This window comes from Amblyomma maculatum, chromosome 11, assembly GCF_055883805.1.
Source record: "Amblyomma maculatum isolate TAMU_Amacu chromosome 11, ASM5588380v1, whole genome shotgun sequence".
NCBI classification, from domain to species: Eukaryota; Metazoa; Arthropoda; class Arachnida; order Ixodida; family Ixodidae; genus Amblyomma; species Amblyomma maculatum.
Genome location: NC_139354.1, coordinates 154,327,470 through 154,344,667, shown reverse-complemented (window position 1 = coordinate 154,344,667; position 17,198 = coordinate 154,327,470). Strand labels below are relative to the sequence as shown.

The window sequence follows — 17,198 nt, the reverse complement described above, 5'->3', positions numbered from 1 at the left end:
TTTTGAAATGCACATAAATGTGGCTCGGTGGTCACTGTTATCTGTGTTTATTCCACCTCGTTTCAGAACAGGCATGTGCTTATTGGTTATAAATAGGTTAAGTAGTGATTCAGACTCCAGTGTAACACATGTGGAATTAAAAATCACGTTCAGAAGAGCGAAAGAATTCCATAGGTTTTCAAATTCTAATTTTGTGCGGTTACCTGCAACGAGTTTGATATTGATGTCATAACCTAAAACAGCATCGTATTTGCTTTAGCTTATAAAACATAAAAGCAAAGGTCAAGAGAGGCAAGGAAGAATTTTTAATTTCCGTTTGGGTGGTGACAGGGGACCGCCGCTACGTATTTTCGGTAAAAAGGGACAGAACTTCATAATCAACGTTGACAAAAAGAATTCATGCAACTCCTCACATTGAAAATGCTTTTTTACTATCAACAGCACGCCGCCACCGCGACTATTTGGGCAAATGATACTGTGTGAGTCATACAAATGAAGCCTAATTGCGTTGTTATGATCAGTATAGCATGTTTTGGTCCGCATGCTTATATCAAAAGCAAAACCTAATTGTGTGAAACCCAACTCGAAATCGGCCGTCTTAGACATTGCAGGTGGAAAGTGAACTGAAACACACTTAAGCTTGCGGGTGCTGAGACCCATAAACGTTCAGGAATTCACATGGCATTACGCTACCAGAAATGTTTACCGCCGTGACCAATGTGCGAACTGCACTTTGGCGCTGTCACTTGTTGGGGGGAAACATTAGAAACAAAAAGAAAGAAAAAAGAGAGCATCTTACGCAAGAGGAACAAGAAATAAAGCTAAGCAACTTTATTAAAATTTGCTGTGAAAGCAACGTGGATTGCATTTCCTCCGTCTCGCTGTGTGACAAGTTTTGCATTTCTGTGCCACACATCCCTAAAGGTGCTGTTTTTGGCCCATTTTGTGTCCTTAAACAACTCCTTGTTCCTTTTTGTCAAGTTCTCGAGCACAAAGCAGTTTGTTTTCAGCTGGTTCAGGTCTGGCTTGTTGCTCAAGAATAGATCTTTCTCTGACTGTCTTGAAAACCGGACAATAACCGTTGGGATCATATCTTTAGCTGCTAGCAATCGATGCAATGCGGTGCAGTGCGGTCAGTACCGCATATAACGAAGACACAGACGTAGAAAAAGATAGGACAAGCGCTCGTTCTGTCTTTTTCTACGTCTGTGTCCTTGTTATACGGGGTGGTATTTTTAATTATTAATGACAAACCAGCTAGCCCAGCTTTCTGTCTTGATTGCTCTTAGTATCCTTTTGTCCTATAAGGCACTCATTGACGAGGTCTGTGCGAGTGACTGAAAGATCCTAATTCCTTTGCTTATCGTCGGCCTCCTTCGTTCCTTAGCACACTGTTTTTCTCTAGGTGAAGCTTGATGCTCGCTTGCGCAACTGTTGTCATCTTTCCATGTTTTGATTTCTGGGACACAATTTTTCTCATTCCTTTCCCACTGAACGGCTCCGGTGATAATTTTCGGCCAGAAGCTTTTATTTCAGTACATTACAAGTTATTCCTCACAGTACATAGTACCGCTGAACTGACTCCTGAAGTGTGTCCAAAATACATATTGTAGTTACAGCTTCCAGTTGAAGGTCTAAAAGGGCCACTTTTGACTTTCGTGCTGCTTCGAATCCCGGAGCCCTCGAGCGTTTCTTTGCTCTGGCGTAGGTGGTAGGTCTCGAATGCACGGAGCAGCTTGGTCGACTACTTGTCTTCTTTACGGTAAGCTCGAAGGCGTTGGTATACCTTTCTCTTTTTATTGCGACGTAGGACAAGACGGCGGTTTTCTGGACATTCTTAAACTCTACGCTTGATTTCAGAATATTTCTGCAATGAAGAATATTTCAATTTGCAGCTTCGGGCTAATCTCTTTGAGCTGCATATCACCCCAAAAACATATCGCTTCTGAAGGAGCGAACTCTCATTTTTGAGTGCAGGGATTGGCCGCTCCTAAATGTAAGACAAATCAGCGCCACGCTCAATGACTGAGTGGCTGTGGAGAAGGTTAAGTTTATTGTTCATTCATGGGAAGTGCAAAGCACGCGTGTTGGCACACAGCGTGTATGGAACAGTTTTGAACACGCCTTCCGCCTAACCATCTACTCCAGCTCGGAGAAACCTAAATGACATGTTAAACTCTTAGCCTATAATTCACTCGTCAGGTCTAAACTGGAATTCGCGTCACCCATTTGGAATCCCCATCTAGCTTACCTCATTAATTCTCTCGAGTCCGTTCAATATCGCTATGCCAGGTTCATCCATGCCCTGAATTCTTATGATGTTAGTGTCCCTGCCCTAAAACAGCCTCAGGTTTATCATCACTATCTCTCCGCCGTCGCACTTCAAGCCTTCCTTTATTCCATAAAATATTCAACAGTCCCATGCGGGCCGCCCCTTATATTCTTCCCCCAGCACGCATATCACCCCGCACCAGTCATCGCCTGCACGTCAACCGTCCATTGTCACGCACCGTTACCTTTTCGAATTCCTTTTTTCCCGGCGCAACTGCAGACTGGAACGGCCTTCCAGGTCACATCGCTGTTATCACCTGCTCATCCAAGTTCCTTGAAAATGTCAAAAAAATATGTACAGTAACTATGTTTTTATAATGCTTCCCACCCCTTATGTAACACCCCTTCATGGGGCCTTTAACGAAATAAAATGAAATGAAATGACGAGCTAACTTCTACGAAGAAACTGAGTTTCTTAGATCCTAATCAATATCACAAGATGCATAGTTTTCTTTGTTTTTGACTGTATATTTAATCGACGGGGAATTTCTGTTCTGTGATGTACAGCTTGAGTTAAGCTAGTTATATAGGAGTTAGTTTGCCTGTAATGGAAAATAGCGCAGTGGCGTAGACATCAGGCACTATAGACTGCTGTGTGGGGTTTAAACATCTCCACGTCGGCCAGGTCAGACATAGGCGATCGAATAGCTAGGCGCCTATTTAGAGCGTGTATCAGACTGCAGATTATCAGCTCGGAAGCAAAGAAACTTGTCACTTTCCTCCTCCCGATCCCTTTCCCTCCTTTCGCTCCGTGGTCTTGATAAAGGCCCGAAATAAACCGCCGAGGGGTCATTTTTCGTTGGTCGGCGTAGCACCGTGCTGTCATCAGAGCCTGGGTCTTTTAGAAGCATGATACATGGTGTCAGAAGGACCGAAGCCGCGCCATAATGGATGTTGTCAAGCCTCCAGAACCGCCTGCACCTGACAGGACACTTACGAAGAATCTGGCAAATCTTCAAGCAAAAACTGGAGCTTTTCTTCACGGCAACGCCTACCACGCCACCCAAGACGGAAGCCGCCAAGACCGCAATCCTTCTCAGTGTCGCTGGGGAAGATGCTCTCGACGTCTATAACAACTTCTTCTTTGCAGATGGTGAGAGTAGTGAAGACTGCCAGACCATACTGCGAAAGTTTGAAAAGTAGTGCACTGATGAGGGGAACGAGGTTTATGAAAGACACGTTTTTCGCCTTCGCATGCAGGTTGAGGGAGAGCCATTTGAGCAGTTTCTACGGCATTTAAAGGAGCAGGCGAAGCTGTGTAATTTTGGCGTGCTGGAAGAATCCATGATATGAGATCAGATTGTTTTCGGTACCAACGATCCGATGATGAGAGAAAACATGCGGCGAGAAAAAGACCTGTCGTTTCAGAAGGCAGAGCAAATGTGTAAAGCGGCCGAGGTGTCAGCGCGGCAGAATGCCGTCTGGTCAAACGATACCCTGCAGGTAGACTACACCCACAAATCTGAGCAGAAGCGGAAAGCTTTTCGTTGTCGGCAATGCAACAAAATGCATACAGAGAGGGATTGCCCGGCGTATGGAAAGACATGCTATGCCTGCAAGAAGCCAAACCACTTTGCCGTATGCTGCAAGCATCGCCCGAGCCGACAGATAGATCAAGTTCAAGAAGATAAGGCAGAGGACGGGTTCGACATTTTAGATATTGATGTTTGTGGCATCGATAAAGGGGCCGGTGCAGAATGGACGGTTAGCGGAAACATACGTGGCCACGAAATCAGGTTCAAGGTGGACACAAGTTCGCAAGTGAACATAATTCCTGCGATTGTTTACCGCCGTCTAAGAAAAAACTCCAGCCTCCAACAAAGTACTGCTGTGCTGAAAGCTTACAACGGCAGTGCCATCAAGCATGTCGGACTCGACACAGAAGTTCTTTTTCTGAATGGTGTGGCGCAGGCGGTGATGTTCTTCGTGGTGAAGAAAGGCCGTCAGGCCATATTAGGACTACAGGCATGTCAGCAGTTTGGGTTAATTCCAAAAGCTGTGGATTCGGTGAAGTGGACAGCACCGGAAAAGGTTTTTCCAGACTTGTTTTTGGTCACGGGTTGTGTCGAAAGGCGGTGCAAGACGGTTCTACGAGCGGAAGCTGTTCCAGTCGTGCATCCAGCACGGAGGGTGCCTCAAGGAGCCTCTTAGACAAGAGATGGAGCGCATGGAAAAGTCTTCCATCATCAAGAAGGTGAATGAGCCCACAGAATGGGTAAGTCCTTTGGTTATAGCGCATAAAAAGAATGGAGCGCTTCGTGTCTGCATGGATCCGAGAGTGATCAAGAAAAATATAAAGCGCGAGCACTACCCGATGCCAACAAGGGAAGAGATTGAGGCAGAGCTGTCGGGTGCGAGGTATTTTTCCCGCCTGGATGCGAATGCGGGCTTCCATCAAATCCCATTGGACGAATCTACATCGCGAGTGTGCGCGTTTGCGACCCCGTTCGGACGCTACCGCTTTCTTCGTCTTCCCTTTGGAATTTCATCAGCAAGCGAAGTTTTTCAGAAAACGTTAACAGAAATTTTCGAGGGATTGGCAGGCGTCCGCATATACATTGACGACATTCTAGTGTGGGGTGACAGTGAGCAGCAGCATAACGAACGCTAGCACGCCGACTGAAGCGGGCAGAACAAGCGGGGTTGACATTTAACCTGCAGAAGTGCGTTTTTGGATGGAAAGTGAATTTTTGGGCGATGTAATAGGTGCGCATGGCATACGACCCAGTCGCAGCTTAGTTGACAGTGTCCTGTCGCTGTCGGCCCCGAAAGATAAGCATGCGGTGCGCAGAATGATGGGCGTTGTTAACTACTTCAGAAAGTACGTCCCGTAACTTAGTGATAAGACAGTCTTGCTGCTAAGCCTCGTGAAAGAAAACGTCGTGTTTGAATGGACAGCCGCACATGAGCGTGAGTGGGCAGAGATCTGCAACGCAATAACAAGCCTTCCGTTACTCGCTCTTTTTGACGAAGCGAAAGACTTCGTTGGTCGTTTTTCGTTGGCCGGCGTAGCACCTTGCTGCCATCAGAGCCTGCGTCTTTTAGAACCATGATACAGAGCGCACTATGCGCTCATGATATGGAACCCTGCCCCACACTACGCTGTCCCTAATAGTCAATGTCACTTTGATACGCGCGTACGCATTTACTTGCATCGGCAGTGGGACTAGTAGCAACGTTAGTAAACAGCTCAAGAGAATCAAGAGCCACTGACACAGAGAAAAGCACAGCAGATTTTTTGTCTTGATCAACGAGAACTATAACATATTTTTGGCAATAACCAAAAGCACTGTAGAGGAAAAAGCAACCACATGTTTCATTTTCGATCAGAAAGTGCGATCTCGGAATTACGCGTGTGCCGAATGATCTATGGTGATGGCTGTTCGATCTTCTCGTTCTCAAGTATCTGCATAACGAGCAACAATATGCTTTAGAGTGTGCGCCACCTTTATAGCTACAGACGTAGCTCGACTGCCCAGAGGAAATATAATCTTCAGACGAGAAAGGGTGCTGTGTGACAACCCTCTAAGGCTACCTTAAGCCAAGGTTGTCAGAATGATGTGCAGAGAGAAGGAGGACTTTCGTTACAAGATAGATAAGAAGCAAGGTATCGACCGCTGACTTGAAGGAAATCACAAAGGCTTATTTCTTTTTTACTTTTTTATAGATAACCGCCTCTAATATTTCACAGTTCTCATGATCGGTACTCAAATCATGCCTACGTGTTCCAGCGTCCCAGTGACTGTTGGCTTCCCGGTTTTATATCTCATAACAAATCCAGTCAGTTTTCCGGCATTTATCAAGGAACAGAGGACCGAGGTGGTTTGACTGCTTGCATTGCTTTCTAATATGCGCTTAGGTTTTCTTTTTTTTGTATCCGGGACACGCGCGTGCTTTAACTGTCTAAATCAACCACGCAACATATCTCCGTAGGGTTTCATATTTTGATTGTTGTTGGGGTTGAATATTAGGAAGACTTCATTTTGTGACGCATAGAAAATCGGCGCTCTCTTTGCGGGCTACTTTGTCGCCTTCTCCTTTAGTGTAAATTCTTTATACAGAATGTTTTTTGGACTAAAACTGTGTTGGTTTGCTGTGTTTTTTGCTTGCTTGTAAAATTTTGTTTACTTCCAATACTTTGCTTGTTTCCTTTGAGTCACCAAGCATTCAAGACCACAATATTGGCCTGAATAAAATTTACGGCCAAGAATTACTGAGAATGAGTAAAACGAAAGGAGGATACTGGCTACGTTTTCAGTCGCATGCTTTGTGAACCACTTGGCTTCGGGAAGGAGGTAATGGAAACTGAGTTCTTAAAAAAAAAGGCTGAAGCAGATAGTACTCGCAAAGACAGGACGAAACCGTCTATAACTTTTAAGAAGGTCACATTGAGAAAAACGGCGTATTTGAAAGCACCGCCTTCTAGGGAATTGGTCCGCGAGACACGGCCTTGCCCGACGAGTCACTAATTCAATGTGCCTTAGGACATCGGACTGTTCGGGATAAACCCAATATGCACTAAGCAACACCCTGCGCCACTGCGCCGCAAACATGTCGTCGAGACTCGGGACAACGCAGTTTGAATAATATAACACTATGGGGGTCAGAGCTTTAACGCAGCAAGATAAAATTACACTGAGGCGCGAATAGGGCGATGCGATACGGTCAAAGCATAAACGGTGGTAAAGGCAGCATTGCTCCTCGCATTGCAGCAACTGACGTAAATACACGTAAGTCATCTCTGCAGGCATCGCTTCCATCTCCGTTGAGGCAGGTGTTCGTTCCATCATACGTGCACAACCCGCATGCCAGTGTCGCTCGCCGGCCACACAACTTCCCGTCGCAGCGCTCCCGCCGGAAAAAAAGTCCTCGACCCTTAATTCCCACGCCATTATCTACCCTCGTTCAGCTCCAATAACATGCTTCCCCATAGATATGTCGCTCGCTCATGCACATTCCCGCTGCTCGAGCAAACACCAATACAAACAGAAAAAAGCATAAGAAAATTAGTTAAAATTTCGCTAATAACAATACTAAACGCAATCACGCGACCAGAAACGTTACAATTTACAGCAATGCTAATTTAAATAAATGTAATTGGCAATCCACTAAAAATGTTTATAGCATAATCAATATTATACACATTGAAATAAGAAGCAAACGACACAGATAATAGGTACGCAAAATGAGAATACAATGGCTTTGCCTTCTCTGCGACCGAATGTGCGTTCTTTTAAGGTACTCTGTCAGCGACTAGTATTTTTAGAAAGCACGGAAAGGAGGAGGAGCCCAAGCATTAGTATTTCGGGTTGCCATGTTAATATTTTGATGCCGCACATATGCTCAAGGTGTTAGCAGGTTTATAACTTCAGTGCAAGAAAATTGGTTGGTTGGTTTGTGCGGTTTAACGTCCCAAAGCGACTTAGGCTATGAGAGACGCCGTAGTAGAGGACTCCGGAAATTTCGACCACCTGGGGTTCTTTAATGTGCACTGACATCGCACAGCACACGGGCGCCTTGCTTTTCGCCTCCATCGAAGAGCTGCCGCCGAGGCCGGGATTCGATCCCGCGTCCTTGGGAACAGTAGTCGAGCGCTGTAACCACTGCGCCATCCCGGCGGGGTCAGTGAAAGAAAAGTAAACTGGCTCTAATGAACTAACTAAATTAGAATAGGCTCTGTACATTAACGTTAAATTATTTAAATGCATATTTTGTCTTTTCCACGGCTTCTATATTTGCAATGTAGTGAATAATGTTTTTCTATTGAAGAAATATTTTTATTTACATTAGTTTTGGTAGTTGCGTACCATATCAGACCACAATATGTGAAATGCGAGTTGAATGTACATTTGATATGCGCATGTACAAACTGTACATGTTAGGTTGAATCATTGGTCCAAGTATTAAGAGAGCGCGATATTGCGCCTCCTAATAAAAAAGTTTTGCCAGAAGGTAATCAAGATGAGTGATCTCCCATGGCGATCTCTATTTCTTAAAAACCCGAGTAAATCAATTCAAACAAGTTATTTTTAGATTGACCTAAAGCGATTTAACTTGGGCTACTATGACAGCCGGGATAGAGCATCATTACAATTTATTACTGAGTTGTCAACATTAAGGCAAGAGATATTGAGAGTTCTATCATTAGCGTAGAACAAATAGTTTACTCTGTACTTTCCATATATCAAGTTATTTGCCTATGTGAAGTGATAGGTGAGCTAAAATGTTTGCCTGCGATCGTAAGCCGACATAAGATCCATAGAAACAAGAAGTGAGAAAACCTTACTTGCAATATTGCGTAAAGTATCTTCCGGAAACTAAACTGTGCATTAGTTGTCCGAAAAATTTGTTCTGCGAAAGAAATCTAATTATTTTCAAGTACCTCTGGGAAAAGACAGCGAACTGAAATTGGGCAGAAGCTTGTTGTTAAGTTCGAGCAACCGTCCTCAAAAATTACAGGAATCCTAGCGCTTTTCATTTTTTTCTGTATGACCTCAATTCTGAATTGAAATAATATGTGTTAGAACATAGGAAAGTAAGTAGGGCTAAAACATAATTCATGGTCATTATTTGAATATTTTTATAGCAGGGATGTACTTTTTCGAACTAACATAAACGTGGTGTAAATCTCATGCTTTCTCAGGTGGCGAAAGGTGTGTGGTCTTTATGTACTGTTTGATGTATTGAAGTTATGCTAGTGTCAATTTCTGCTTCTTGGAAAAACACCCAGTGAGTGTCATAATAGCCACATTAGGCATATGTGGGCATGTGAGGCCACGTTGTCTAGGTTTTCACTGGAGAAAATATCGTCTGATGGAAGGGAGATGCGCTGAGGCGGCGCGTGACCTATTTGAGCAGCAACGGTGACAACTATGTTATACGGCTTTAAAGGTCTAAAATTTTCATAGCAATCACCAGTGAGCCTGTGGATGCTATCTACTACAGCGCAAGCTGATATAAAGGCTGTGTGAAACAGTTCAATAATCAGCTTAACTTGTTGATTAAAAACGGCGGCGTTTGGGCGAGTTGGTGGGCCACGTTGATTGTCAAAGCACAGAAAACACGAAGAGCAGCAGGAGACAGACATGCGAGTATCTGCCTTTTCCTGTTTTTGTTTTTTCCCCATCACGATTAGCATGAAATTGTCGAACTTTTTGGATTTGGCGGACCTGCTTCAGATGACTTTCAATGGCCGGAGAAGATAGCGAGATGTCAATTCTTTAGTATGATCGGAAAGCAGAACAAAATTCGACGCACTGCTAGCCTTCCAAGCTTCAACCTTACAAACACACTTTTTCATGCCTCTAAATGTTTTATAACAGTGCATACGCACAGGAGAACCGTATAAGATAGATTTGAACAGGCAATTTTTATTATTGCAGCAGTAGTCAGCGTTTCCAGCACCAGTCTCGTTATTTAGTACATATATCTGTTGTTTCAACAATTAAAGAAATAAAGCGAAGTTTGAAAGTAAATTCAGCTACTTTATGGGGGTCCAAAGAGCAGAATATATTTCTTGTCAATTTGTCAGATTTTTCCTCAGTCTGGCAAAGAGAAACCATTTATACCTGCCCATGACTGCACTCTCTATTTAATTGCATGCGTTGATATAATGATTATTTGTACGCTTATTTCCCCCAAACTATATTTTCGATGTCGATGTAAATATCAAAATTTGTGTATCCAGGGTAAAACGGGAGAAAGCAGATGACTACACATTATGAAAGAGCACTGAAATAAAGTTGCGGATGAGTTTCAGTTCGCAAGCTAAGCTAACGTTTCGGGAACGGTTATTATCTTCGTCTGGGTTGTATGTGGAAATTTGTGCCGTTGAGGGCTACGAATAATGTATTGTGCATTTTCCTTTCTATGCTTGCTGTCGCCTTGCAAGGGGGTGAGCTATTGAGAGACTGCTGTTGTTTCGGACAGCTTTTACCGACAGCCACCGCCATCTCTTGGTGGAAAAGAAACCTATTATTATTATAAGACTGGAGGCTGCTAACCAATTAGGTAGTCGCACATAGCAGTATGATATGACGCTTGGCTGGAGACATTTTGCTCGAATAATTGTAACTAGTTGAAACGCAAATATTAGTTACTATTTAAATATTGTCTCTTGATTTGAAGCATGCTACATCATTTTCATGCAAAATACTTGAGGTAGTTTGATTTCGACAACTCTTGGTTACAGGTGGACATTATAATGGCATACGCTCCGGTCGCAAACCTTAGCCACGTTCGATTTCCTATCCCTGAGATTTTTGCTGCAATTGACCTGATATTGGTGAGTCACACTATTGTATGATTGATGCAGTAGGCAAGATGCTGTGTGCTTTAAAAGCTGTACTCATAATCATTATCATCAGCCTGACTATACCCACTGCAGTGTTGACGCATGTATTGACGTTCCTGGCTGAGTGTTAGCTCAGAAAGACAATGATGCAAATCGTGATGTTTAGAGTTCTGCATTTTATTGCGGTCCTTGATTTCCTCTTAACTTCCACTCTGTGCTGTTAAACGATCATATTTTTTCCCATCGGTCGATTGGGCAACATGTTTAGGCCATAGCTGGTGAAAGTTCATTTGCTTTGTTCTGATTACAAAATAAACGTTTAGGGAAGATAAACGCGATAATGACCTGAATTATATTTATCTGCTCTACAATGGAAGATGGCACAGATCCGCTAAACTTGTGTTACGTTTGCATGTGCTGTGTAGATTCGGTCGGTGTACAGTCCCTGGCTTTGGCATTGATTTTCTTTACAAACAGCCTGTTCTGGACCCGGAAAGAAGTGGTGGCTATCTTCGTCTTCCCTTTCGACCCAATGGGCTCATTGAAACCGCCTGCAGGGTCCTAGGAGCAGATCTTTGTTCATTTCTTTTCACCCTGACGCTCTTGGGCAATGAGCAACAGGAAAACAAGGTGAGAGCCTTTGCTACAAAAATGCATGGTAAACTAGCCAAAGCGTATTTACATGCTTAATAAAAATCTCTGTATGCTTCGTCCTCCAGGCAAGAGAAAAAGTGTGCAAAATGTACGGCAGATTAAAAACCGACAGCCTGTACGAACAAACCCATGTAGGAGAGGGGCGCAGATGGCACACACTGGGGAAAGGAATATTACTCAGTACCACTTGACCCTTGAGGGTCCACGTAAAAGAAGCACGTCTATCAGGCAGCAGGCGACTCCTTCGATAGTGACTGCAGCAATGTAGCCAAATGACATAACGCATAATGCCGACGAGTCACAGACTCACTTTCAAAGTCTTTTTCTCCCATCTTACTTGAGCAGGCTTCTATACTGCATGAAGTTGCACACTCCCACGTACGTTACGCCCACATTCGGCTCCTGTCCAGAATTAAAACCATATTTCAACGGGGCACCGCAGCTACAAGGCAAATTTCGCGTGGACATGTACAGCATTCGTCAAAAGTTTAGAGCCCAGAGGGTTTACGTTTAAGCCGTATATTGTGACTTCTTTAATATTCGTGGATGTCTTACCCATTGATGAGGGTAGAACAAAAACCTTCTATTCAGCAAGTTTGGAAACCTGGGAATGCTACGAACCACATAGTGTGGCTCAGATGTAGAGCCCCTGGGCTCTAAACTTTTTACGAAGGCCCTACATTCCTTACAACTGTCTGCTTCTCCAGATGCAGCAGCTATGCGGAGTGAAACATCGTGAGAGCGGCGTACGTTGCCCGGAGGCTGCATCATTTGTCACGAACAGTGGTTTTAAAAAGCTAGTGGCTATGAAAACCTAGTGGTTATAAAAAAGTAAGGCAGGGGACTTGTATACGCTGCTCTGTTATAGTTTCGTTTGGTGCTCAAAATTCCACTAATAAGAGCAGTCCTACGTTATGCATGTTTTCGAGCACATTGCCTTTTGTTTCGTCGAATATTTGCGCCACTCCCACTTTAGCCTGTAAAGGAAAATCAATATACGTCCAAACGCACTGCGTAAAGCAATCAAAATTTCATAGTCATTGCGATATTCGATACTGGCACTCGACAGACCGACTTTTCTGTAAAACAGAATGGCGCACTCACGATTTAGAAGTTTGTATTCTCAGCGCCGAGTTTTTCATTAAGGGGACCTCTCATGGCTATAACTTTTAAAAGATGTATAAGAAAAAAGACATGATTTAGGCGCCAACTACGTTTACCACTGAATATTAAAAAAGAGCATCTGATCTGAGTACCTGATTTAGCAAGGGACCGATAAGGTAGAATATCGTACGGGGAAGGAATGAGCAGCAAAGAGATAGTTATCTTTTAGACACTTCATAAGACGTTTGGAACGTGCTCTGGACACATCTTGGTAATTCGTGTGGAGTGAGTCACGAAAGCGAACAAAATTATATCGGCTGGTAAGTGGCTGTCACTGGATAACTTCCAACCTAAACCGCACCTCGAGGGTGCGAGAAGCACTGCAGCGTGCGCTTTTGGCATGGCAGGATATTTCTAGCGGGAGCTCTATTACCCCAAAGAGCACGGGTTCGTGCTTTCGCTGACATGGCCAGTATACAAAACCTTCACGTCCATTATGAGCAGAAAAAACCACGCCGGCTCATTCAAGGCTACTATATGCTTCTGAAAATGCTAGCTGAGGTAATGAAATTCTAATTCGAGCACGAAACCAAAGGTCTTGATGCAGACGTTGCTGCCCCTTTACACCGAAGCTAAGTATTCCTACCAACTGGCCCAAATATCGGCCCCAGTAGTATAAGGCTGTATGTGGGGCCGCTATCCTAAAGTAATCACAATTATTTGCAACCACAAGGGTGCCGTTAACGGTGCCGTCAGTTGTAAACTCGGATGTTGTTGTAAGAAATGCAAAGCAGGTCTCTTGCATGTGGTCTCTTAAGTAGACAGGGCTGGGTATTGATTCACATGTGAGCTCTGCTACCACTTGATTCCACATGAAAGAGCTGAATTAACAGAAGCTGCCAACTCGGATAGGTATTTTCAGATTTCGAAGATGAAATGGCAATTGAACCTTCCGATAACCTTGGATCCTAAATAAGGCACAACTCCACTTTGCCAATCAGACAAACCATGCAGCCATGTCCCTTAGATGTATGCCTCGTATTCTTTATTATGGTAGCTTATGACATTATGTGCGATAACGGGCCGATGTGGTCATTGTGTGTATCGTGTTACTACCAGATGTGCCCATCCTTGCGCAGCTACGCGTTGTTCCTGGTCCGGGCATCATGTGACGTGCGGCATTTCTTTCATCATGTGACTGTCTGTGCCCTGCTCTAGTACATTTCGCTTAGTACACAGTTTATCTACGACTCCTGACGTGTCTACTTTGATCATTACAGTATGCGAATCAGCACGTGGGAGATAATACGGCATCAATTCGAGAAATATTTTGTGCCAGTCCGAACCTGCATCTGCGGGAATCCTAATCTTCTGGTCTAAAGGATCAGGCCATTTTTTTGTTGCTATTAACCCTCAATGGCGGAGCTTAAGTGTCTCCAAATTGTATTTCTTTACTTGGAGATAGTACCGGTTGCATGAAAAACGTTTCTAATGACTGTGTTTTACGGGAGAACCAAGAAATTGCTGCTTGGGCTATGGTTTGCTTCTTAAGAAAAGATGACGTACTCCACTAGATTGACTCCAGAGTGATTGCGCGGTTTGAAACGAACCCGAGTTATAGCTACAGCAACGCTGGTGCCGCTGCAGCAGATATATAAACGCTGTAGACGACGTATAGGCTGTTGGTACTGGGTGTGCGCTTAGTGCCAACGGAACCCAGGAACGAGGCTCTGCGCACCATCCGGTGCCGTCGTACCCGTACAGGAATAAACTTCTAGTGCTTGTCGACGACTTAACCATACTGGCAGCTGTCGAACATTTCAGCTGCTACAACTGAATCTTATGACATGGTATCGTTTAACGTTCAGAAGCGAATAGGATTGCCACTGTGGCCTAAATCAGAAATTTGATTTCATGTCCCTTTCTTTCGTCTTTAGAAAACTTAAGCGTCTCCTAAGTGTACTAATGCGCATTATAACTTTAGGCACAGAAATTGCAGAGTTCCACTTGTCCGTACTCGCTATTGCACCCAAATGCTTTCATACTTAATCCTCAGTAGTCTCAACAAACATACACAGGCAAAATAAATTATTCAGAAATGTGTGTCCCATGATTCGTTTCAAAAACAACGCTAAAATTTAATTATTAACAAATCTTATTAACAAAATGCGCATTAAAATATTTGTTTTTGCTTCCTTATTTGTATTCTTGCCCAACCGATGTATATTTTCAATTTTGCCAGTATAATGGGTGGTTGAAAAAGCAAGCACATCATTTGTACACGTCTGTACGCCGAATGTATAGTTTGTGTCTGCTTCTGCCGATTTTGTTTGTAAATGGGGGCTGTGACACTGTCAAGCTGTTTTTCAAAGCTTTTACTGCAGCTCTATTCATCATGTGCATTTGTGGCAGGTATATATTATTTATCACTAGTTTTATAACTTGCAGATAGGCACCGTTTTTGTTTTGTATTCATTGAAATGCGGCCCGATGCCGAAAGAAGACTTGCAAACATAAATTCGTCTTTCCTCCTCAATAACAATGCATCGGACAACAGCATGGAGCATCCCCACATGCAGTTCACCAAAGGCCAGCAATAGATTTGCAACTGAAATTTCCTCGCGTGTTCTTTCTGCTCGAACTGAATAATGAGTTTAAAATCAGTGAAGATAACGTCAAATTAGGCACAAATCCACTCATTGTTTGTTTCCGATTCATTGTTTGAAGCAACCAGGTTTAGGTATTCCTTGCAATGAATGCCGCGATGACCTGGTACAGTGTCTTCTACTTTAATTTTCATCCAGCAGGTTGACCCGCTTCGTCCTTTTCACAGGAAAGCCGAAGCCTGTACATCACATCTTTCTTGCAGTCCATATATCTGTTCTTAAGCTTCTCGGCATAGACCGCCTTGCTGTGTCGCTAGCATTGACCAAGTGACAAGGCTTACAGAACTTACCGGGCGCAGACAAAACCACATTCCTAATAAGCTTTCTAAGCTTTGTCACTTCGTCAACTTTTGGAAAACAAGTAAAGCGGGCTGAGCCAAGAAGCATAAGAACAGATTTCTAGAGTGCCCTGACAGTGTTGCGTAAACGCTTGAACTCTTCTGCGGCAATCACTATATGGTTTAGGCAGCGCAGCGAGTAAGAGCGGGATTGAACATATTCGAGTTGCTTTTTCCCTTCTGAAGTGTTTTAAAGCCAACTATAATGTCACAACCACCATTCGTTATTTGTACTTGAAACAACATCACCGATGAAATTCAGTTTCAAATTGTTCCCCTGTTACATGAAAATACGAGATAATCCACGCATACTATGCAGAATACAACTTCAGATGAAATTCAGTTTCAAATTGTTCCCCTGTTACATGAAAATACGAGATAATCCACGCATACTATGCAGAATACAACTTCAAAAAGAGCAGTTGGGAGATATAGTATATCGTACGAAGCGCGTCTATTTTCCTCTGATCGATGCACAAATCAATGTTTGTGATATTGTTATAGATATTGCATTGCGTTTAGATATTGTATTGAGGTCTGTATGTGCTATCTGGACGACATAGTCATCTTTGGCTGGACATTCAAAGAGCACAAAAACCGCAGAGAGCTCGAGCTGGATTGCTTGCACAAATCTGGTCTCGTTCTGAACTCACAGAAGCGCAATTTTCATGAGCGACAGGCGTCGACGCTTGATGACCTCGTCGATTGTGACGAAGCCGTTGCCGCCTTTCAGGAACCTCGGATTTTGAAGGCGCTCCGCAGTTTTTAGGGATTTGCTCGTATTTCCTACTATTCATTCCTGGTTTTTCACACGTCCCCCTACCCTCTCACGTTCCTACTACATATAGCCGCTCCATTGCAGTGGACATCCGATTTCGACTTGTCTTTGCGATAACTGAAATTCCTCTTAATCGAATTCTCTCTTACGGCCCTTCAACACTTCGGCTCTGACGGGAGTGACGCACATGGTATAGGCACTCGTTTAGCGCAATGACGACCACGAAAATGTGATTTTTTACGCCAGTCAGACTCTAAGCAAGGTTGAACGCAACTACACAATCACCGAGCAGGAGCATCTCGCGGTTGATTTCGCCTGCAGCGGTTTCTGTGCTGGCTGCACGGACGACCTTTTTTAGTAGTAATCGATCACCATTCCATGTACTAGCTACTCAATCGCCGTGATCCGTCTTGTCGCCTCGCCTGCTTTGTACTTCGCTTGAAGAATACGACTAACCATAAATTACTAAAGGGGACGAAGGCATGCAAGTGCGGACTGCCTTTCCCGGTTGCCACTCTCCACGACGGAATGTGAAGCGGAGAACTTAGACAATTACATCGCTGCTTTATCTACGAGATTTCCCGATACCCCTGTCTTCTAAACAGAGCAACACAACGACCGCCACCTGGAGGCGTTCTGGAGCGCTGGTCTGGAGCCAACCTCAAACAGCCAGTTTTGTCTACGCGATGGCCTGCTGAAGTTTTACTCGGACGCTGCCCGTCGGGTCCTGCTGGTAGTATTTGAAAGCTTCCGTGTTTCTGTTTTACTCGTCATGTGGGACAATTAAGCGTCGGGACCACGAGGGATCTTCGAGAACTTTACGCCACACTGAGGAGCGACTCCACCAGCCGAGCATACGCCCCATGATTGACCAGTATGTGGCCAAAAGTTCTTTGTGCTAGTCACAAACCTCTTACTGGTGTAGTCCCCGGAATGATTCTCACTGTAGCGCCACCAAAGGCGCCTTTTGTCGTAAAAGTCGAAAAAGGGCAATTGTTGGATTCTTGTAAATCTGGACCACCTTACTCGTTGTT

General features: G+C 44.0%; 1 protein-coding gene across 1 annotated transcript in view; it reads left to right on the top strand.

Moving 5' to 3' along the window:
* Nucleotides 1-17,198, top strand: part of LOC146175214 (lipase member N-like) — a 158,187-nt gene that overhangs the window by 55,594 nt on the left and 85,395 nt on the right. The window contains exons 4-5 of the mRNA XM_084585550.1: nucleotides 10,523-10,615; nucleotides 11,102-11,254. Of these exons, the coding sequence (XP_084441676.1) occupies nucleotides 10,523-10,615; nucleotides 11,102-11,254 (246 nt within the window). The remainder of the gene's footprint in view (nucleotides 1-10,522; nucleotides 10,616-11,101; nucleotides 11,255-17,198) is intronic.